This window comes from Macrotis lagotis, chromosome 6, assembly GCF_037893015.1.
Source record: "Macrotis lagotis isolate mMagLag1 chromosome 6, bilby.v1.9.chrom.fasta, whole genome shotgun sequence".
In the NCBI taxonomy this organism is placed as follows: domain Eukaryota; kingdom Metazoa; phylum Chordata; class Mammalia; order Peramelemorphia; family Peramelidae; genus Macrotis; species Macrotis lagotis.
This window is the reverse complement of record NC_133663.1, coordinates 78,913,395-78,938,566: the sequence shown is the minus strand read 5'-3', so window position 1 is coordinate 78,938,566 and position 25,172 is coordinate 78,913,395. Positions and strand designations below refer to the sequence as shown.

General features: G+C 33.7%; 1 protein-coding gene across 5 annotated transcripts in view; it reads right to left on the bottom strand.

Annotated features, from left to right (window-relative positions):
• Nucleotides 1-25,172, bottom strand: part of KANSL1L (KAT8 regulatory NSL complex subunit 1 like) — a 149,719-nt gene that overhangs the window by 108,683 nt on the left and 15,864 nt on the right. For all 5 annotated transcript variants that reach the window (XM_074191467.1, XM_074191465.1, XM_074191466.1 and 2 more), the window contains exon 2: nucleotides 23,481-24,618. In XM_074191467.1, coding sequence (XP_074047568.1) covers nucleotides 23,481-24,589 — 1,109 coding nt within the window. In that variant the 5' untranslated portion in view covers nucleotides 24,590-24,618. The remainder of the gene's footprint in view (nucleotides 1-23,480; nucleotides 24,619-25,172) is intronic.

The following is a 25,172-nucleotide window of genomic DNA, read 5'->3' as shown; positions in this document are numbered from 1 at the left end:
TATTATGAAATAAATCCATCAAGCTAGTTTGGCATCGATCCATAAAGGACTTTAAATACCAAGGACACATCAAGGAGAGATTATGAGGGCTTAAACCAGGGTAGTATCTTCATGAACAAAGAGAAGGAGACAAATGTAACATAATAAAAGAGTTAAAACTGACAATTGACTGAATTAGGGGAGGATGACTCCAAGGATTACTCCAAAGATGGTGATGCCATCATCAGAAAAAGAACATGTGGGTTTGTTACAAAGAGAGAGGGGGTTTTTGTATACCCGTGAAAGCTGTAACTCCATCGTCTAGATCTTTCAGTTGATCAATAAGCTTTTATTTATTAAATACCTACTATGGGCCAAGTACAGTGCTAAGAGCTGAGGAAACAAAAAGAAAGGTCCAAGTTCTCATCCTGAAGGAACAAAGACATATGCCCAGTCAAATGACAATCAAGATAAACAGAAATAACAAAGAGTGAGAAGTTCTAGACTTATGACTGTTCAACCTACATTCTCTAAGAGGACCAATATCAATACAAGTCTATTATTGACTTTCACATGAATGGGATTTGAGTGAGGCAGGCCATTTTTGTTCTCTCCTCCAAAGTCACTGAAGTGCAGTGGCAAGGCAAAAGTAAATTTCACTGATAAAAACCCTGGATACAGTGGGTGATCTTGATTCTCCTACATTCAAAGAGGAGAAGACTCTCCAAGTTTCTGATCAGGCCAGAAAACAATTGCTGTTTATACTCCTTCTACACTATCAAACCTTAATATTGAACCATAGAGGCTTATTGGCCAGTCAAAGAAAAACCAGAAAGATTTGGGTTTAAAGGCATAGTCAAATAGTTCCATTTAAAGCACAGTGAATGCACTGTTTAAGTCTGTTTTCCCGGAATTAAACTTCATAAGACAAAAGTTCCATCTTTTTGAAAAGAAAAATGAAGGAGGAAAGAGGAGGGATGGGAGGGGGGAGGAGAGCATTTCCTAAACTCTGTTCAGATGAACAGACTGGGTCCCCCAGAAGGTAGCTGTTATTACTACTACTCTCAACTAGACTTAAAAGGGATTGGGAAAGACTTCCTATTAAAAGATAAAATCTAAGACTTAAGAAAATCTAGAAAAGCTGAGAAGGAGATAAGGAAGGAGAGCATTTCAGGTCTACAGCAAACTTCAGGTATGGAATCAAAGAAAATGCCTGGAGTGGAAAGATGGAGTGGCTTGTTCCCAGAATAGCAGGGAAGCCAGTGTCATAAGAAGACTGAAAAGGTGTGTGGGGGTATGTGTGTATGTGTGTGGAAAAGGGGTGTTAGGTTATAAAGGACTTTGTACACCAAATAGAGGATTTTGTATTTGATCCTGAAGGTGATAGAGAGTCACAATTAATTGAGTAAGAGGATGACATGGTCACACTAGCACTTAAGGAAAATCACTTTGAGATTTGTGCCTGGCAGACCCACCAAGGGGCTATTTCAGTCATCAAGGGGTGAGGTGATAAGAACCTGCACCAGAGTGGTGGCAGTGTCAGAGAAGAGAAGAGGACATATTCAAGAGATGTTACAAAAATGAACTATATAGGTCTTGGCAACAGTTTGGATATGGGGGTGAGGAATAGGGATGAGTTCTTGATAGTGCCTAGTAGTGTCTGCCACAATACAAATGTTCTATAAATGTTTATGGATTTCCTATTTATTCAAAATAATAGATCATTATTTCATGGATATTACACTATCTTACAAGGATAAAAAGATTAGCTGTGTAAAGGCTGTCTATTCACTTAAAGTCACTCATAATAATATCCCTATGCTAAGGATATCTAATCCTTATCTTCTATTACTGAAAGCTTGAACACTTGATGTAGAATGTCTTTAAGAGAATACTTGTAATGTGGCTGATATTTAATGCTAAATTGGGATTAAATGATTTTTATTATTCTCCTCAGTGTTGGTTCAATCACAACAGAAAGTTCTATAAATGTTTATTTAGTGGCTACTTCTTACAAAGATTGTGCCAGGTATTGAAAGAGATGGAAATATAAATACTAGAGACTAATATTATCTTTCTCATTAAATGAGGAAATTGAGGCTCAGAGACTAATGAAATATTAATGATTACTAGTAGTAACAATATAATCCAAGGGAAAGGTTAGATGGATTGAGAGGCTAAACATGAAAAAATTTCCTTCCAGTCTTCATAAGAAAGAGTCATTCAGAATATTTCACTTCAAAATCATTCAACTGTCATTTCCCATTTCATTACTAGAGGGAACCACACAAGAGTTACATTTAAAAAAAAACAACCTTAGCTACATTTATATATCAGCACACATTGATAAAATTAAGTTATCAATTATTTGCATATTATCATTAATGACTTAATATAGTTACCAAATAAGTAACCGCATTTTTCATTCAGTAACTGAATTGTTCATCCAGATTTTCAGTATTCTATAGATATGCATAGGTTTTATGCATCTCAGACTTCTTTGAATATATGAATGTAGACATAAAGAATCTCAATTTGAGTTTCTATCTTTTTTTCCACACCTACTTGACATCTTAAGGTTTCCTAGAGTATAGTGGTAACAAAAACACAAAATGCTCTAAACAACCATGAAAAACATTTTCTCTAATACCATTTCATTAAAAGATTAAACTGTCATTTTAATACCCTTCACTTACCTAATCTGTGACTGTTCTCTAAGACTCATTCCAGGATTAAAATTTTTCAAATGTTCCCCATTTCCTACCAAATGGGACTAAAACTACATAGAATGACATCCAAGGTAGTTTATAGATGCTCAAAGAGAACTTTCTTATTTATTTTGCACCATTCCACTTTGTCCTAATCAAAGGGACCTATTTACCCACTGCCTAAACACAACTCAAATTAGTCAGTCATCATTCCCTTTACTCACACAATTCTTCACATCTAGAATGACAGCACTCTAATGCTGCCTGTGGAAATCCATTCACTCATGTTGGACTCTTCAAGACCCTGTATGGATTTTTGGGTTTTTTGGGGTTTTTTCCTTGCAACTGGAAAGGTTTGCTTATTTCCTTCTCCAGTGGTTAATGGAGGTTATTACTTGCCCAGGGTCACCCAGCTAGTCTTGAGGCTCAGGGCTCTCTCTCTACTGAGCCACTTACCTCCCTACCCAGTATTTAAATCTTAGCTCAAATATCCCTCTTAGAGATGCTGAGATACTTGGGAACATTGTAATTATGAGTGGACATATCAATGATTTCTAGTGCTCTGTAATGGAAGACAATGTCATAATAACTTGCCCTTCCCCTTAGCTACAGACAGAAATGCAAACAAGCTATGACAAGATAAAGAAGTTAGCTTTTTATTGTTAACAAGACCACAAATCTTTAATACAAAACTGGCTTGTCCATTTTACCTCAAACTCTTGGGTTGTAAAGAGCAGGTTATACCACCCCCAGCATGAAGGAAGATAATTACATATTTTTACATACAGAAGTACTAAGTAGGACTTCCTACCACACACTCCTAATCATCATCTCTGCTCCTCTGGAATGCCTGTCCATTGCTCCCACTACTCACTACCCTATGGAGCAAAACAGCACAAATTAAACTACCTTTCCACAGGAAAGTTCATCTCAAGCCTCTCTTGTCTTGTTTTCAACAAAGATCATTTAGAATGGTCACGGTTCCATCCAGACTCAATTTCATTTGTACAAGGAGGTGCCCAAACTGCCCACAGTACTTGAAATATGGATTGATATGATCTCCTTCACTGGGAATATCCCTCCCAAATCCTATATGTTGTGTGCTGGCCGGCTAACTTATCCTTTACTCATAACCTATTACTTGACTCAGTCCAGCTGTAATCAAGTTCTCAGGTGAACACTGAAGAGGAGGGAGACAAAGATGGCAAGTTTTCTGTTCATTTAACCGAATCCAAGAGCTTAAATACCGCCTTGGTCCCTGGTTTACTCCCAATTCACATGGCATTCTCCAAGTAGCCAATCAAACAATGCCTCTGTGCTCAAAATTTACTTCCTCAGGCTAGTACTCTCACACAATGTTCCAGGAAGCACCAAAACATAAGGAACAGATGAGAAGAGAGCCGACCCAGGTGAGCAGGCCGCAGTGTATGTGGGCAAGAGGACCCTTAAGTCATTCCCAGTCACGCAATGACCTTCCTGTGACTCTCAACAGTCTCTTACACCTATATGATGAACCTCTCAATGTAGCCTAAGATTTCATTAGTTTTTCTGTTGAAACATTCAATAATAAAATTATGGATTAAGCTCTTACTATGTGTCAGGCCACGTACTTGGCATTGGGGCTATAGAAACAAAAGTGAAAAAGGGGCGTGGCTCTCAAGGAGTTTACATCCTAATAGGTAAACTCCACATGTACAACAGAGAAGCAAATTCAGTATGTAGAGGGAAGGAGCAACAACTGGGTGAGAGATGCAGGAAGACCATCAGAAAAGGCTTTCAGCCTACTCAGCAATAAAGAACAATAGCTTGAGGGGACCAAAACTGTATAGATCTGAGTAGGTTTGCAGGTAGTGAGAAAAAAGTCAATAGAGAGAAGAAAGCAAGATCAATGGGAAAAACTCTTGGAAGAGATGAGAGAAGATGGGATTGAGGACACAAAGTAGATGGCTTTGACAATAAGAAGTTCTGATTCTCCCTCAAGAGTGAAGGAGAATAGGATGGGGGGAGATGTAAACAATTTTTAAAATATGGTTTAGGGAAAAGTAATTTCATGGAAAATAGACTCTTTTTTTCATTAAAGTAGAATGCCAGAACAACTTGAAAGATAAGCATATGGAAGAGGTATTGGTGCTTTGAAGACAAAAAAATCTGAATAACTAAGGAAAAGAGTGAGAAGAATCATTAGTCTGTATCTGCAAGGCCCTCCCTGAAACTAGATAACATGGATTGTAGATGACTTTATGACCGGTCATCTCAGTGGAACAACTGCCTCCAGAAATTTTCAGCAGCTTTGGAGCATGAAGAAAGTAAGTACAAAGGCAATGAGTTAGGTTTGAGAATGAGAATGGTATAGAGAATCAAGAAAATGGTTTATAACTGAACTAGACCAGGACAGAATAAAGATTTTAAAGAATGTAAAGAAAAGGGAAAGTAGAGAGGGAGGAATGGGGAGGATCAGGAAACTGTGATCACAAAGTAAAATCCCCAAGCATGAGGACCTAGACTGAAATAGAAAAAAAAGGCTAGAAGTCAACAATTGGACTCCTTGAGAAATAAAGCAAAGTGATTTGGAGGCCAGGCTATGTAATAGCAATAAGAATATAGACAAACTATTACAAAAGAATGAAGTGAACCCCAAAGAAAGATACTTTTGGGCAAAGTTGGCAGAAGGATCTACAACTGACACTATGAAGCAAATAAAATGCTAACTTCTCTTGGCAAAATTCATTATGGAAAAAGGCTATTAAGTTTCAGTTTTAAAGTGCAAAAAAAGTCAAGGATGAAAGAAAATTTATTAATAACTAAACAGGAATTCCACAGAGGAGAAAAGGGACTGCATAGTAATTGGAATCAGTAATATTTGGAATGAATGGAAAGAGAAAGACAGCAGGAAAAGAGGCTTTCACCCCAAGAGATAGAAAATCTAAAATACTAGAATTAAAGAGTAGCAACTGCATATACACCTTGTGATTTAGGGATTCTGAACTGAGAGTGTAGAATCAGAGAGAGTTCAAATTAAAGGTCATGCTTCCAAGGGATACCAGTACTGAAGCTACACTCAAAGATGGTATAGAATGAGGTATATCCAGATGATATCTCATGCAGATAGATTATTTAATATTTTTATAATTAATTTTATAAATATTATAAAATAGCACTCACTGATCTGAATAATATAAAGATTTAAAAATTAAGAATTTGAGTCTTTTCCAAAGATATATTAGAGTTAATTTGTGCTATAATGAAATATAATTCCCATAAAAATGTCTTTTATGTATAGTAACACAAAACGAATAACTGATTAAAATAAATCGGTGAAATTTCTGTGATTTCCACAAGAATGAACAGTTAAAATGTTTTAGGATATATGCTGCATGGGGGCAGCTAGGTGGCGCAATGGACGGAGTACCAGCCTTGGAGTCAGAAGGACCCTAGTTCAAATCCAACCTCAAACATTTACCTATCTCAGGGAAGTCACTTAACCCCATTGCCTTGCAAAAGGAAAAAAAAAACAAACAAAAAAATAGGATATATATATACTGCAGAAGTCAGATATTAAAACATTTTCATATGCAAACTACATCATGTTTTATTGTGAAAATTTAGATATTATTTTTATATGGCTTTAAAAAATCTTGTATTTGAATCTTTGAAGTAGGATAAGGCAGGATCCAGTTCCTGAAAAAATAGCTGTGACACTAAATCTCTGACTTGGGTCTCAAGCTTTCCCATTCCAAATGAAGCGCCTGGCTTGGAAAAGACTGCACTAGGAAGAATGAGTGAGTCAAAGAACAAATCACAGAAAAAATAATTTATGAAAGATAATGACAATAGGGGCAGCTAGGTGACACAGTGGATGGAGCACCAGCCTTGGAGTCAAGAAGACCTGAGTTCAAATGCAGCCTTGGACATTTAATAATTGTGTGACCCTGGGCAAGTCACTTAACCCCATTGCCTTTAAAAAAAGATAATGACAACAGACAACAAACCAAAATTTGTTTGATGCAACCAAAGCAGGGCTTGGGGAAAAATGTATACCTCTAAACATATAAAAAAGAGAAAGCGTAGATCAACAAATTGGGTAAACTAAAAAAACACACAAATCTTCCCCCCAAAATCAATAAAATGGGAAACCAAAACAGAAACCCTGAAAATCAAAAGAATTTAATAAAATTGAACTTAAAAAACTGAACTAATCAAAGTAAAACTTGGAGCTAATCTAATGGGGAAAAATAAGATAGAATTGAATTTTTTAAAAGAAAGAAGAAAACTAAATTAACAGAACTAAAAATGAAAAGGGTAAATTGACAACTAATGAAAAGGAAATTAAAACAATAAATTATTAAGAGTTATCTTGTTCAACTATGTATCTATAAAACTGACAATCTAGACGAAATGGATCAACATTTACAAAAATATAAAAGTTGTCCAATAGTTCAATAACCCTCTTGGAAACTGAGAAAGACAAAAATGAGTTCCCTAAGAAAAAAACTCTGGAAGCAGATGGATTTACAAGTAATTTCACCAAACATTTAAAAAACAATTAATTCCAACACTCTAATTGTTTTGGAAAAAAATAAAAGAGTCCTACCAAAGTCCTTCTATTTTACAAATATGGCTTTGATATCTAAATCTCATTATCATCATCATCAATATTACTATTATTATTATTAAGTATAAAAACAAATAAAAACCTACAAATCAACTTCCCTAATGAATACTGATGCAAAAATTTTAAATAAAACACTTAGCAAGGATATTACAGCAATATATCACAAATATATGGCCAAGTGGGATTTATATCAGAAATGCAGGACTAGTTCAATGTTAAGGAGAACTAAAAGCATAATTAACTATAACAATAAAAAAAATTCATATTTCTATCAACAAATAGAGGGAAAAGTTGTTTTGACAAAATATAACACTCATTACTATTACAAATACTAGAAAGTATAGGAATAGAGTTTTTCTTAAAATTATAACTGAAATCTACCTAAAACCTGAGGAAGTATTTTCTGTAATAGGAACAACCTAAAAGTCTTTTCAATAAGATCAAGAGTGCAGCAAGGATATCTGCAATCTCCATTATCATTCAATATTGTACAGAAATGTACTATAGTAATAACACAAGAAAAAGTAATTAAAGAAATAAGAATAGGCAACAAAGAAACAAAATTATCACTTTTTTTTTGCAGATGATAAAACACAGAGAGAAGCCTAGAAAGTCAACTAAAAAAAACTAGTGAAAAAATGAACAATTTTAGCAAAACTACAAGATATAAAATAAGCCTATATAAATCATAAGCATTTCCATATATTACCAACAAAACTCAGAAAAAAAGAGAGAAACTCCATTAGGGAGTCTACAGGCCAAGACACACATAGGAATTATAAAGAACAAAGCACAGAGAACTAAATAACTGGAGAAATATTAAACATTCATGAGTAGACTGAGTCAACATAAATGATAAAACTACATAAGCTAATTTACTTATTCGGTGCTAAACCAAACTATCTAAGAAATGCCATAAAGAGCTAGAAAAAAATCATATCAAAAATTCACCTGGAAGAACAAAAGGTCAAGAAAATCAAGAGAATCAAGGAAAATAAAAATGTGAAGGGAAGGTCTATAAGTATCAGAACTTGAACTAATATTTACTGTATAGAATGGCTAATTCAGACCCCACAAATACTGTGCTTATTATTTTAATTTTAATTTTTGTTTTGCATCAATTTTTTCCCTTAATCCTAATGAAACTACCCTTTAACAATCTCTCCCTATTAATATATATATATATATATATATATATATATATATACACATACATATATATATATATGATTAAATAGCTATTATTTAACTCACTTGGTAGCAACTCATATCAGCACTTCAGGGATAACTTTACCTTTTTTATTATTATGTTGCTTACAACAGTATTACATTATTGATATCATAAGATCACTTAAGCAGATTTGGATTGAATCAATTATTAAGCTTAAAACTTTAACTTCCATCAATTTGCAATAAATCACATGTATACATATACATATTTCAAAATGCATTTTGTTGATATCTTTTGCTTTATACCACCTAAATTTCACAAAAAGAATAAAAAGAGGAGAAAATATTCAGTTCAACAAAACTAACCAATGTTAGACAATTATAGTAGTAAAATATTTTATTTAAAATTTATTGCATTTGGATGAAACCATGAATCTTCATTTCGCAGTTTGTTTTTTTTGAAAACCTATGTAAAAAATGATATAAATTGTTTACAAAGCTCCCCTGTGCCTTTGTGTGTTTTCTTCAAAGAGGGCCCTCTTTAAGTACAAGAATTGTTTTTGCCTTTCCAAAGAGACTAGACCAATTCAAAGTTTAACTAACACTGGCCTGGGGAGGGGAGGAGGAAAAAAAATGAAAAAACCTACAGCAGAGAACAAAAGAAAACTTTGAAGAAAGTATATGAAAGCAGGGAAGCTGTGAAAATGATTTATAGCATTTATCACATAGGCTTTCTTTTTTTCAAAATTATATTTAAGGCAATGGGGTTAAGAGTAACTTGCCCTTCCAAATTAAGATCAGGGTTGAAGCAAAGAAGCCCATTATCATCACTACTATTTAATATTGTATTAGAAATGTTAGTTTCAACAATAAGAGAAGAAAAAGAAATTGAAGGAATTAGAATTGGGAAGGAAGAGACAAAACTCTCACTCTTTGCAGATGACATGATGGTATACCTAAATAATCCCAAAAAATCATCTTAAAAAACTACTAGAAATAATTAGCAACCTTAGCAAAGTAGCAGGATATAAAATAAACCCTCATAAATCCTCAACATTTCTATATATGACTAGCAAGATACAGCAGAAAGAGCTAGAAAGAGAAATCCCATTCAAAGTAACCTCAGACAATATAAAATACCTGGGAGTCTACCTGCCAAGGAAAATGCAGAAACTTTTTGAAAACAATTACAAAACACTTATCACACAAATAAAATCAGATTTAACTAACTGGGCAAACATCAACTGCTCATGAATAGGTCAAGATAATATAATAAAAATGACAATCCTACCAAAACTAAAGTACCCATTTAGTGCCCTACCAATCAAAATTCCAAAAAATTACTTTAATGAGTTAGAAAAAAATGTAAGTAAATTCATATGGAGAAATAGAAAGTCAAGAATTTACAGAATTCAATGAAAAGAGTGCAAAAGAATGTGGCTTAGCCTTACCAGCTCTAAAATTATATTATAAAGCATCAGTCATCAAAATTGTGTGGTACTGGCTAAGAAATAGAGTGGTGGATCAGTGGAATAGATTAGGTGCGATTAGCAGGAAATGATTATAGTAATCTGCTGTTTGATAAAACCCAAAGAGTCCAGCTACTGGGATAAAAACTCTCTCCAATAAAAACTATTGGAAAAATTGGAAGTTAGTATGGCAGGTACTTGAATTAGAACAACACATCATACCCTATACCAAAATAAGATCAAAATGGATACAAGATCTAGACATAAAAAATACTATTATAAGCAAACTAGAAGATCAAGGAGTAATATACCTGTCAGATCTATGGAAAAGGTAGTCGTTTATGACCAAGGAAGAGATGGAGAACATCATTAAAGACAAACTAAATAATTTTGATTACATTAAATGAAAAAATTTTGCACAGACAAAACTACTGTAACCAAAATCGAAAGAAATGTAGTAAACTGGGAAAAAAACTTTATGACTACTATTTTTGACAAAGGACTCATTTCTAAAATATACAGACAAATGTCTGTCAAAAAATTGTCACAAAAACAAGTCATTCCCCAATTGACAAATGGTCAAAAGATATGCAAAGGCAATTTACAGATGAGGAAATCAAAGTGATCCATAGTCATATGAAAAATTGTTCTGAATCATTAATTATTAGAGAAATGCAAATTAAAGCATCTCTGAGGTACCACCTCACACCTTGCAGACTGGTCAATATGACTAGAAAGGACAATGATCAATGTTGGAAAGGGATGTGAAAAATCTGGGACACTATTACACTGTTGGTGGAGCTGTGAACTGATCCAACCTTTCTGGAGAGCAATTTGGAATTACACCCAAAGGGCAAAAAAAACGTGCATACCCTTTGATCCAGTAATACCACTACTGGGTCTATACCCTGAAGAGATTAGGAAAAGGATAAAAATATCACTTGTACAAAAATATTCATAGCAGCCCTATTTGTGTTGGCTAGGAACCGGAAATTAAGTAAATGTCCTTCAGTTGCAGAATGGCTTAACAAACTGTGGTATATGTATGTCATGGAACACTATTGTTCTATTAGAAACCAGGAGGGATGGGAATTCAGGGAAGCCTGCAAGGATTTGCATGAACTGATGCTGAGTGAGCTGAGCAGAACCAGAAAAACACTGTACACCCTAACAGCAACATGGGGGTGATGATCAACCTTGATTGGACTTGTTCATTCCATCAGTGCAACAACCAGGGACAATTTTGGGCTATCTGCAATGGAGAATACCATCTGTATCTAGAGAAAGAATTGTGGGGAGTCTAAACAAAGACCAAAGACTATTACCTTTAACTTTGAAAAAAACTGTTATCTTCTTATGTAATTTTTCTATCTCTTATGTTTTATTTTTCTTCCTTAAGGATATGATTTCTCTCTCATCACATTCAACTTAGATCAATGTATACCATGGAAACAATGTAAAGACTAACAGACTGCCTTCTTTGGGGGGTGGGGGGAGGGAAAAAAGAATGGGGGAAAAATTGTAAAACTCAAAATAAATAAAATCTTTCTTAATTTTTTTTAAAGAGTGATTTGCCCAAGGTCACAAAGCTATACAATTATTAAGTGTCTGAGTACAGATTTGAACTCAGGTCCTCCTGACTCCAAGATCAGTGTTCTGTTCACTATGCCACCTAGCTGCGCCCCCCCCCACATAGGTTTTCAAAAAAAAGCAAACTGAAATGAAGAATCATGGGTTTCCTCCAAATACAAAAAAATTTAAATAAATAAAATATTTTTACTAATAAATCAACAGAAACCTTATGTATAAACCAATGCATCCAAATCATGTATAAACATTCGGTCTCCCCCTCCCCCTTGCCCCTAGGATGTTTTACCTGTTTACTGATCTACTTCAGAGTTCTTCCATATGCCTGAGTATTCAAGTCTTTATCTAGCAAAGGGAACAGGTACTTACGTTGCAAGTGCCAGGCAGCATGTGAGCATTCTTTGACAAATACCTCATTGATTCTCACAAAGATCATGAAAGGGAGGTGTTATTATTATTCCTATTTTACCGTTAGTAAATCAGAAGCAAATAGTAATTTGCATAGAGATATACAACTAATAAGTATCTGAGACCATATTTGAATGCAGATCTTCTTAATTCCAGCACTTTGTGTCCTCTAAGAATTTCAGCAAGACTGGTGGTTACCAAGATTTTACCATACTTTGATTTTAGGATGATTAATTTTGAAAGACTCAATTTAGATAGATGTATTATATTTTTGGAATTAAATTTCATATAAAATTTTAGATATACATAAAAAAGACACGAAAATGTTAATTTACAATTAATACTGAAAGGAAAATGTATGCAACTATTAAAATTTCTCTTCTTATAACATGATACTACTCAAACATACTTAAGGAAGACTGCCAAATTCTAATTTAATATGATCAGAGTTTATCTAAGGAATTGACTTTGAAATTCTAGGATCTAAAATTTAATTCCTTGTAAGCCAGAGCATGCAAAACTTTTTTTTCCTTATATGCCAAAGTATTTCATTTGGTTTCCTATGAGAGCTTTAAAATTCTTTATTGATAGTTCTTATTTTTAGATCACATTGTTTCCAAATCTCTCCCTCTCCTCACACAAATCCAACAAATCTTCTTGGCTCTCCTTGTTTCCTCCTCTTCCTACTACCACCTTATTTCAAGGTAAGGTGTGACCTTGAGGACTGAAAAGACTCCTCAATCTGGAGTCAGAAAGGTCGCATAAAATTCCTGCTCTGGGATTTACCACCTTCTGGGATTTTGGCAATTCAGCTCCCTTCTAGGAGCCTCAATATCCTTCTGAATTGTGAACAAACTCATCTCTAAAGCCCCTTCCAGCTCTAGAGCTGTGGCTGGGTAAACAAAATGGGGCAAAAATATCCATCCCAGATATTATCCAAAAAATAGCTATGTTCAGATGATAATAATCGAGGCTTATATATAAAATCCAAAAACCCCTAAAAATTTCACAGGATTCCCATAAAGTTTGACCTTCCCTCATCTGGATGTTTTCCAAAAGAACAACATCTTTACAAAATTGAGTCATGAGGAACTGAGTACAATGCTACATTTATAATCTGACCATGGCAAAATTTAGACCTAACATCTCAAGATTTCATTGGCTTACTTGTTTCCAAAACACTGTCTTGATTTGTATTGTGGATAGCTCCCAAAAACTCATTGATCTTTTTTCAGATGAACTTCAGTCTGGACACTAGAGTTAGGTTTTACATTTATCCCTATGAAATTTCAACTTACTAGATTCAGCCACTAAGTATCTAGTGTTAAAATCTTTCTGGTTCTAACCACCACTTTTCAATGTGTTAACTATCCCTCCCATTTTTGGTTGTCTGCTAATTTTATATATGCCTTTATACAAGTCACTGATAAAAAACTGAACACTTCTCTCCTTGCTAACTTCAAACCATTAATAACTGCTCTTTGGGTCTGTTCATTCAGATAATTCAAAATGAACTTAAATTTATTCTTATCCAGTCTAGACTCTATGAAATTATAATAAGATTATGTTAAATGTTTTGCTAACTTTAGTTATACTTTTAGATATACGAATTGAAAAACAAGCAGGAAATAGTCCACACTGTATCCAGGCATATTTTCTAGAAAATAAAATTAGAATAGAGATTGATCAAACAAATTGGGGGCAGCTAGGTGGCGTAGTGGATAAATCACTGGCCTTGGAGTCAGGAGTACTTGGGTTCAAATCCAGTCTTAGACACTTAATAATTACCTAGCTGTGTGGCCTTGGGCAAGCCACTTAACCCCATTTGCCTTGCAAAAACCTAAAAAAAAATTAGCACCACTTTAACAAGTTGGATGTCAATGTGGATGAGAGCTATATTGAACTTTGCTACTATAAAAAATTTATCAAACTGCAGCATGATGATAATGTTGACACATTCTAAAATTTTGTTAGGAATCTAAGTCAAATTCTCCAGTCTACCAACTCCACTCTCTTCCTTCAGCCTTATGACTGAGTTTCTGAGCCTGAGAGTCAAAGAACTATTAAAAAAATATTCCTACCTCCAGTTCTCTTAGGCCTGCATCTTGCTATTACCTTTTTCACTATTTCCAGTTTTCTAGCTTCAGTCCTGAGCTCAAGGTCATTTATTCTAATGACACATCTTTCTTCTATTTTTGTACCTTTCATATTCTCCTGCTTCCTCTAAGTGCTGCTACCTTCAATGGCAACTTCTCTAATCTCCAAGCTTAAATGAGTCCAACCTCCAAAATCTGAACACTATCTGACCTTTTTCAATATATTACATTAAAATACTTGGTGATATAATACTATAACACCTTATAGCTAGAACCACAATTTTCTAAACTGACACAACAGAAATTCAATATAACAAAAGTCAATTTCTATAAACTGTCCAATCAACAATCATTTATTAAGGTCCAACTTTGAAATGTATAGTTTCAATCCTTTGAACCACTCTCTTCTTGAGTATTAGAAGTAAATTTTACAAGTCAATAAAACAATAATGTGCTTTAACACATTTTGCTAGAAAAATTATAAACATTGTATCTGTTCCTCAAGGAGTTTACAACATATTTGGTAAGAATATCTCATATAAAGTTATTAGCAAATAATATAGGATAATATAAATAATTTAGTGATAAACTGGGTGGCATGAAATTTAAATAAGAAAAAAAATTTCTTATTACTCTTCTTGATTTATGAGAAGCAAACTTATTTAACATCTATTCTCTAATCATAAATTAAGTGAGGAACAACTAGGTAGTGCAGTAGATAGAGCACCAGCCCTGAAGTCAGGAGGACTTGAGTTCAAATCCAACCTCAGACACTTAAAAAAATACCTAACTGTGTGACCATGTCACTTAACCCCACTACCTTCCAAAAATAAAAAAAGAACTAAGTGAAATAGAATTAAGGGATTTCCCAAACTGGGTTATGTTTCAAATATATGTATCTTTTAAGATATACCAAGCAACATGCTCAAAATAATTCTTTACTATACACAGATTTTCAATGTTATTAACTATTTGAGCACACAAAAAATCAGGTATAATGTGAAAATTATTTAAAAAAATAGAAACTATAGGGGTAGTTAGGTGGCACAGTGAATAGAGCACTGGCACTGGAGTCAGGAAGACCTGTATGCCTTTATACAAGTCACTGATAAAAACTGAATACCTCTCTCCTTGCTAACTTCAAACCATTAATAAGTGCTCTTTAGGTGTGTTCTGACCTCAAACACCTAATAATTACCTACATGTGAAGCCTCAAAGTCACTTAATGCCATGGCCTTGCAAAAACCAAAAACATAAATATGAAGGATATAATATTAATTTGTATATATTTCATTCCTTTTTTTTTTTAGTTTTTTCAAGACAATGGGATTAAGTTACTTGCCCAAGGCCACACAGCTAGGTAATTATTAAGTGTCTGAGGCTGGATTTGAACTCAAGTTACTCCTGACTCCAGGCCAGTGCTCTATCCACTTTGCCACCTAGTTGCCCTATTTCATTCCTTTTTCCTAAAACCTTCAAGGTGCAGAGAACTTAGCAACACAAATTATATTCAACACTTGATTTCTACTCTATCCATATAGTTTGTTAACTATAATACCATTTTATTCCTTTTTTCTTATTTTAAAGATAAACTACATAAATTAATGAATCAGGTATTCAATATTTGTATATTTTCCTTATCATAATTTTTTAGAGTAATATATTTTAAGCTAATGTAAGAAAATGAAGAAAACAGTAAGTAGTAACTCTCCTGAACTCTTCCAAATTCCCCTTCACATAATTTTTAAGTAATGTCTCAAAACAAATTCAAAAGCAGCAGAACCAACAAAAGGACAGGGTGAAAATTTTCTAGGCCATAACAATGAAGTCAATAGGAAAGATCTGTCTCATTGATGTGAGAGTGGAGCCAAGTATAGCACAGGAGGGCCAGGCCAACCAACTGCAGTGAGGTCCCAAGTTCAGGCAAAAGTCAGCAGCAAGATCCAGCACCCTGGCACAAGCCAGCAACAGGTCCCACTCCAGTAAGTCAGTGCAAGCCTTGGGAGAAACTAAATCATCAGCAGCAACTCTGAACCTACAAATAGTAAGGAAGCCAGACAGCTGGTCAGAAGATTCCAGGTGACACTTCGCTGGCACTGGGGCAGAAATCTATTGCATTGTCCAAAAGGGGATTCAGCTCATAGAACCCAGGTCAGAGTCACAACAAGATGTGCAGGAACACTAGTACACTAGAGTGTGCAACTCCAGGGAAGGGGGGAGGGGCAGAAAAGCAGTAACACCTCTCTTTAGATAATATCACCATGGAAGAATCTAAAACTTATAGATTCCCAGAATTAGCTCTGAAAATAGCAGCACACACAAAAAAACCAACATTAAATTTGAGACAGGGTACCCCAAACCCACATGAGTAGCAGCAGAAGTTAACTTACATATAAAATTAAAAGTCAGGAAGCTGAAAAAATAAGGAAAAAAATAACCTAACCATAGAAAGTTACTATGGTGACAGGGAAGATCAAAACACAAATTTAGAAGAGGACAACAATGGCAAAACAGCTAGCTCCAAATGAAGCCTCAAAGAAAAATGTGAATAGGTGTCAGCTCCCTCTAAAAAGAACTCCTGGAGGAGCTCAAAAAGGATTTTAAAAATGAAAGCTGAAAAAAAGAAAAATTAAGAAAAAATTAGAGTGATGCAAGAGAATCATGAAAAAAGAGTCATCTTGGGAAATACAAAAAAATAGGGAAAAAAGGCAAGAAAATTCATTGAAGAAAAAACTCCTTAGAAAATAGAATTGACCAAATGGAAAAGGAGGCATAAAAGGTCACAGAAGAAAATAATTCCTTAAAAATTATAATTGAGCATGTAGATAGCCCATGACTCCGAGCCTTCAAGAAACAAAACAAAATCAAAATAATAAAAATGGAAGACAACGTGAAATATCTAATTGGAAAAACAATTGACCTGAAAAAAATGTATTTAGGTAAGACAATCAAAGAATTATTGGATGACCTTAAATCCATGATAAAAAAAGCCTAAGACATCACTTTTTAATAAATAAGGAAAATTGTTCTGATATCCTAGAACAAGAGGGTAAAATAGAAATCAAAAGAATCCCCCAATCTACTCCCAAAAAAAGATCTCCAAATGAAATCTCCTTGTAGTATAATAGGCAAATTTTAGAACTTTCAGGCCAAGAAGAAAATACTTCAAGCAGGCAGAAAGAACTCAAATACTGTAGAGCCACAGTTAAGATTTCCACAAGATTTAGTTAGCTTCTGTGTTAAAGGACTGAAAGGTTTGGAATATGATATTCCAGAAAGTAAGTGAGCTAGAGTTACAACTAAGAATAAACTCCCAGTGAAACTGAGTGCAATCCTTCGGGGGGGGGGGAGTAGAAAAATTAATGAAATAGAGGATTTTCAAGCATTCCTGATGAAAGAACCAGAACAGAAAAATCTTATTTTCAAATATTAAGATTCAAATAGAAGATTCAAAAGAAGAATTGAAAAAGAAAAACAGAAAAGAGAAACTACAAGAGTTTGAATAAGGTTAAACTGTTTATATTCCTACATGGAAGATGATACTTGTAATTCTTAAGAACTTACGACTATTAGGACAGTTGGAAGGAGTATATATAGACAGAGAACATGGGTGTTATTTGACTATGATGGAATGATATCCAAAAAAAACCAAAAACAAAATTAAGGGGTGAGAAAGAGAGAAGCACTAGAAGTGGGAATAAAGAGGTATAATAGAGTAAATTATTCCACGGAAAAGTAAAGCTATTAGAGTGAAGATGATAATGGCAGGGGTTGGTGGTGGCAAGCAATACTTAAACCTTACCCTAATTGGAACTGACTCAAAGAAGGAATAACATACTCATTCAGTTGGGAAGTAGAGGGGGTGAGAGATAGAAGAAGAGATACAGATAAAAGGGAGAGCAGAGTGGAGGAAGTAGTGATCAAAAGCAAAATACTTTTAAGGAGGAACAGGGAGGCAACTAGGTGGCACAGTACATAGAGCACCAGCCCTGGAATCATCAAGAGGATCTGAGTTCAAATACAGTCAGACACTTAATAATTACCTATTATCTTTGTGACCTTGGGAAAGTCACAAAACCCCATTGTCTTGCAAAAACAAAAACAAAAACCACCAAAAAAAAAAAGATTGAACAGGAAGAGAGAGAAAAATAGATTGGGAATAGACTAGAGGGAAATACATAGTTATCATAACTATGAATGTGAATAGAATGAACTAACCCAAACAACAAAAGTGGATAACAAAGTGAACTAAAAACCTATAATATGTTGTTTCTAAGAAAGACATTTGAAGCAGACACCCACAAAGAGGAAGGGTAAGGGGTTGGAGCAGAAAACTGAGGGGAGAAAATTTGTAAACTAAAAGTCTCATATATCAAATACATAAAGAATTTTGGCAAACCTATAAGAATGTGAGTCATTCCCCAATTGATAAATGATCAAAGGTTATGAACAGGTAGTTTTCTTATAGTCATATAATTTCTCTATATAATTATTGATTAGATAAATACAAATTAAAACAACCTAGAGATAACATTTTATACCTATGAGGTTGGCTAAAATGATAGAAGGGGAAAGTGATAATTGTTGGAGGGGATGTGGAAAAATTAGAACCTTGATTCATTGCTAGTGTATCTATGACCTACTTGATCCAATTATTCTGGATTTAGAATTATGCTAAAAGTTATTAAACTGCCTATGTTCTTTGACCCAGCAGGACCACTATTAAGGCTGTTTCCCAAGATCATTAAGGAAGAAGGAAAACAGCCTCTATGTTCTAAAATATTTATAGCAGCTCTTTTTGTGATAGCAAAGAACTGGAAATTACAGGGATGCCAGTCAATCGGGGACTGGCTAAAAATTATATATATTCATGATGGTATACTACACTGTCATAAGAAATGATTAATTCAATAATTTAAAAAAAGTTTGGAGAGAACTTCACGAAATAATGGAGAGCAAAATAAGCAGAACCAAGAAAATATTGTATATATAAAAGCAATATTGTTTTAAGAACAACTTTGAGTGACTGAGTTATTTTATTATAAATACTCAAATTAACAGCAAAGATCATATGATCTTGCATCCAGGAAAATAACTCACATACAAACATACATATATGCACTCATATGCATATATACACCCACATACACACAGTTTTATGTTTGGGGTAGAGGGGAAAGGAAAAAGAAAGTTACATAACTTTGTTATTATTTGTACATAATGGATCTGCAATTTTACGTGCAATCCTGTTTTTCTATTACACTTTGTTATGGAAATGCTTGTTTTATTTAAGTTCAAAATAAAATAAATTAAAAAAAAGAAAAATATGTATTAAAAATGAGTAAAGAAAAGAATAAATCATAGAAACAATGTCATTAAAAAGAATGCAACAATAAGACAACATACCAAATTTTATGGGATGAATCCAGATATAATTAGTAAAATGTATGTCTCTAAAATTATTATTACATCAATAAGAGAAAGAACAGGTCAATGAATTGGGCATACAACTAAAAAAATAGAAAAATGACAAATTAAGAATCCCCAATTTTCTGTTTGTGGTGGCAAAGAAATGGAAAATGAGGTAATGTCCATCAACTGGTGAAGGGCTTAACAAACTGTGGTATATGTATGTGATGGAACACTATTGTTCTATTAGAACCCAGGACGGATGGGAATTCAGGGAAGCTTGGAAGGACTTGTATGAACTGATGCTGAGTGAGATGAGCAAAACCAGAAGAACATTGTACACCCTAACAGCAACATGGGAGTGATGATCAACCTTAATGGACTTGCTCATACCAACAGGACAACAATCAGGCACAATTTTGAGGTGTCTGTGATGGAGAATGCCATCTGTATCCTGAGAAAGAATTGTGGAGTTTGAACAAAGACCAAGGACTATTACCTTTAATTTAAAAAAATGTTGTCTTATTATGTAATTCTGCTATATCTCATACTATATGTTTCTTCCTTAAGGATATGATTTCTCTCTTATCACATTCAACTTAGATCAATCCATATTATGGAAATGATGTAAAGACTAGCAAAGTGCCTTCTGTGGAGATGGGGGGAGGGAAGAAAGACTGGGGGGAAAATTGCAAAACTCAAAATTTTTTAAAAAATCTTTCTAAAATTTAAAAATAAATAAAAATATACATATGCATATGGATGAATGTTGAAAAACTTTCATAACATGTATTTGGAAAAATAAAAGATCAATAAAAATGGGAAAAGGCTAAAAAATAAATTAAAAAAAGAAAAATATCCAATTAGACATTGAAAATCCTGAAAAATCAAAGGAGAGATTAATAAAACTGAAAGACAACCATTGTACTATTAAATAAAACTAGAAGCTGGTTTTACGGAGGAAAAATAATCAATAAAATAAACCATTGGTTAATTTGATTAAAAAAATTATCAGTATCAAAAATGAAGAGTGACTTTAACATCAATGTGGAGGAAATTAAGGCAATTATCAGTAGCTATTTTGTCTAATTATATGCCAATAAATCTGACACTCTAAGTAAAATAAATGAATATTTATAAAATATTAATTACTCATATTAGAAGAAGAAGAGTAAATAGAATACTTAAATAACCTATCTTGGAAAAATTGAACAAGCCATCAATGAACTCCCAAAGAAAAAATCCCCAGGGCCAGAGGGATTCACAAGTGAATTCTATGAGCCATTTACAGAACAATTAATTCCAGTACTACAAATACTAGGCAAAGAAGGAGTTCTACAAAATTCACTTTATGATATAAATATAGTAATGATAAGTAAATCAGGAAAAGTCAAAACAGAGAACAAATTACAGACCAATTTTTCTAATGAATACTGATAGAAAAATTTTGAATAAAATGTCAGCAAGGAGATTACAGCAGTATATCATAAGGATCATACACTATAATCAGGTGAGATTTATACCAGGAATGTAGAGCTGGTTCAATAGTATAAAAATTATTAGCATAACTTTCAACAGAAACCATATGATTATCTCTTGCATAAAAAGCTTTTGACAAAATACAATACCCATTCCTATTAAAAGCACTAGAAAGTTCTATGCCCATTACCACCACTATTATTTGATGTACTAGAAATGTTTGCAAATAGCAGTAGGATAAGAAAAAGAAATTGAAGGAATTAGAAAAGACTGAGGAAACAAAACTATTATTTTTTTGCAGAAATTATTATGGTATACCTATAAAATCCTAGATGATCTACTAAAAACTAGTTGAAATTATTAACACCTTTAGCATAGTTATAGAATATAAAATAAACTCACCAATGTTTCTATATAATACTAATATAATATACTAATTCTATATAATACTAAAAAAATCCAACAGGAGATAGAGAAGTTCCATTTAAATTAAATGCAAAAATATAAAATATTTGAGAGTCTACCTGCTAAGACAAATCCAGGAATTATATCATTATAATCACAAAATACTTCTTACACAAATAAAGTCAGATCTAACAACTGGAAAAATAGTGATTGCTTGGTAGGCTGAGGCAATATTAAAAAAATAATTCCACATAAATTAACTTATTCAGTGCCATACCAATTAAACTTCCAAAAATTATTTTATAATACTTGAAAAAGAGTAATATCAAAATTCATCCTGAAGAGCAAAAGGTCGAGAACATCTCAGGAATTAATGAAAAAATATGAAGAAAGTTTTACCGGGTCTCAAACTATAATGAAGTAGCAATCATCAAAACAATCTGGTACTAGCTAAAAAACAGAATGGTGGACCAGTGGAATAGATTGGCAGGGGGAAGCTTATGACAAAAGAAGAGATGAGAACATTATAGAATGCAAAATGGATAATTTTCATTATATTAAATTATAAGGTTTTGCACCAACAAAACCAATGCAGGTGAGATTAGAAGGAGAGCAGAAAGTTAGGGAAAATTTTTGACAGCTAAATGTCTCTGATAAGGTTTTATTTCTTAAATATATAAAGAACTAAGCCAAATTTATGAGACTACAGGTCATTCTCAAATTGAAAAATGGTCAAAAGATATAAGCAGGAAGTTTTTAGATGAATAAATCAAAGCTATCTATAGTCATATGAAAAAAATGTCCTAAATCACTGCTAAATCAGAGAAATCTAATTAAAACAGCTCTGATGTATCACTTCACACCAAACAGATTGGTTAATATGAAAGAAAAAGCAAATGATAAATGGGAAAAATAAGACAATAATGCAGTGTTGGGAGAGTTATAAACTGATGCAAACATTTTAGAGTATTGTTCTAGAGAACAATCTAGAATAATGCTCAAAGGGATATGAAACTCTACATATTCAACAATATACCACTAGAAGATCTGTATTTCAAAGAAAAATTTTAAAAAAGGGAAAAGGATCTATTTGTCCAAAAATATTTATAACAGCTCTTTTTGTGGTGGCAAATAATTGGAATTGAGGTGATAACCATCAATTGGGGAATGGTCGAACAAGATGTAGTATGTGATCATGTTGTAATATTATTGTGCTATAAGAAATAATCAACTGATTGTTTCAGAAAAATCTGGTCCAACATGAACTGAAGCAGAATGAAGCAAGAACCAGGAGAACACTATACATAGTAACGGCAATCATTATACAATGATCAACTGGGAATTACTTGGCTATACTCAATAATACAATGACCAAGAAAATTCCAAAGGATTCATGATGAAAAATGCTACCCACCTTTACAGAAAGAACTAAGGGAGCCAGATGCAGATCAAAGTATACTATTTTTCACTTTTTTTTCATGCTTTTTCTGGGGAGAGGATTAATATGGAAACATGTCTTACATGACTGCACATGTTTAACCTATATGAAATTGCTTGTTGAAGCTTAATAAATGTCTATATTTTGTTGGGGGAAAAAAGATGAGACAAAAGTCAGAGGATAGAAGAGGAAGAAAATGAATGACAAAGAATTTAGTTAACATGCTGATATGCTATTTTTTTCATAGACCAGGAAAAAAAAGCCCTAAAAGAACTAAATTCCGAATCCCCTAAACCCAGAATTTAGCTTGAGAGCTAGCCAGTCATCTTGGTCAAGATATTAAATTGTCAGCTGAGATCATATTTGAGGTAAGATTTAAGACTTTGATCATAAAATAACAGAAAAGACAAGTAAACGTCTAAAGGGGTGAAAAATATCCACTCGTGTAATTTTTATTATTGTCAAAACAAACTGTTATTTCTGTTAGTAGAAGCTGAATAACAGTAGAAAGCAAATAGCATATACAACATACCCAACTTTACTAGGCAGATAAACACAAGGGCATACTTTTTTTAAAACCATATTCTAAAGGATACAAAAATGCCCATCTAATTTAGAAAAACATTTGTTATAACATCCTATTTACTGAAATTGATGTGTATCATTGCTGGGTATCAAACAATTGCTAAACATCCAAAAATCTAACGAATTCACACTTACACCATGACACTTTTTCTAATGGGCTTCTCATCCAAATCTTCATCTGAGCTGCTGTCAGTTGCATCAGAATCCAACCCCCCTTCAACATGAGACAACAACCCTGCAGCCGATAGTGCAAACTTCTGAATTTCTGTAATGGTGCACCTCGCAAAACCATTTCTTGTATCTTTCCACAAATCATTCTCTGAACTAGATAAGCAGACTTCTGGTTTAATTTCAGTGCATCTGTGGAAACTATTGTCTAGAATTCTGGCAGGTTCATGAAAGATTCTCATTCTTTGGGACTGATGCTTCATAGAGAATTTCATCTGTTGACCACAGTGTTTAACAACATGCTTTGCCAGTAGCATCTGCAAATGTTTCTGAGTTCTTTTGGCTTGGCTAAGGAGAATTTTTTGTTTGCTTACACAATGAAGTAAACGAGCATTCACTTCTTCTTCTCTCTCAGTGGCAGGGGAGCTAGTAAGTACATTTGTGTGCCCAGGCCAAATTTTCTTTTGAGCACACTGCAAAAAACTCTTTTTACTCTCAGAACCAGAAGCTTTATCCAAAAGACCATTCTTTTGGTACCATTTACAGTTTGGAAGCTCTATATTTTCTACACTATTGACTTTGGTTACACTGGAATCCAAAACACTTGGCAAATCAGTCATGCATTGGCTTGTGGTCTCTGATAAAGGTTCCTTTTTGATGAACTCTTCAGAATTAGGAGGACAAATTCTACTGAGTCTAATGCTGGTGCCATTCCTCAGAGCATTTTTTAGCTTATTGCAGTTAGAGTCCCCTAACTTCTTTTGTTTATAGTTTTCACTATACATATTTAATGAAGAATTAGAACTCATTAAAAAGACTGTCTGATAATGTTTTGAAGGCTGAGGAGAGCCAAAGTGTTTTAAATTCACAAAATTAGTATTAAGGCTAGGTTCAGGAGTTGGAAACCCCAGCACTGAGCAATTAATCTTTGTGATGGAGTCTCCTGTTAGTTTTTCTTCAACAGTTCCTGGACTTTCCATACAAAGCACTGTGTCAGACTCCATGGTTCTAGACAAAGAAGATGACAAGTGGATACCATGTCCCTTCATTTCGGCCTCTCTCAAAGCTGGGGTCATGGCGACTCTTATGGGTAATTGCAGGAAACCTGGAAATAAAATACAAAAGTGAATAATCAAATATTTACGGTCATCATGTTTTTTCACTAGCGCATAAATTTTCTATATATAGCAGTGCACATTTCTGATTTAAAAGAATAAAATGGAGTTCCTTCCCCTTCTAACTCTCCCAAAACACTCAGTTTTTTCCTGTCAGTGAACCTTTAAATAGATCATAAGAGTGGCAATCAGGACAAAAATATTGTTCTTTCTATAAGATTGAAATTCAAAACTCCAAATAAAGGACACATGATACACATTAGCAAGTACTCAAGAAATATCTGTGTGAATAAATTAAAGCTATATTTAGTCATATGAAAAACATAAAATCATTATTGATTAAAGAAATGTAAATTAAAACAACTATGAGATAACCACCTCATACTATCAGATTGGTGGGAAAATTGGAACATTAATGCACTATTGGTGGGATTGTGAACTGATCCAGTCTTCTGGAGAGCAATTTGGAATTAAACTCAAAGAATAAAACTGACCACACCCTTTGACCCAGCAATGCCAATACCAGGTCCATAAAAAATGGGAA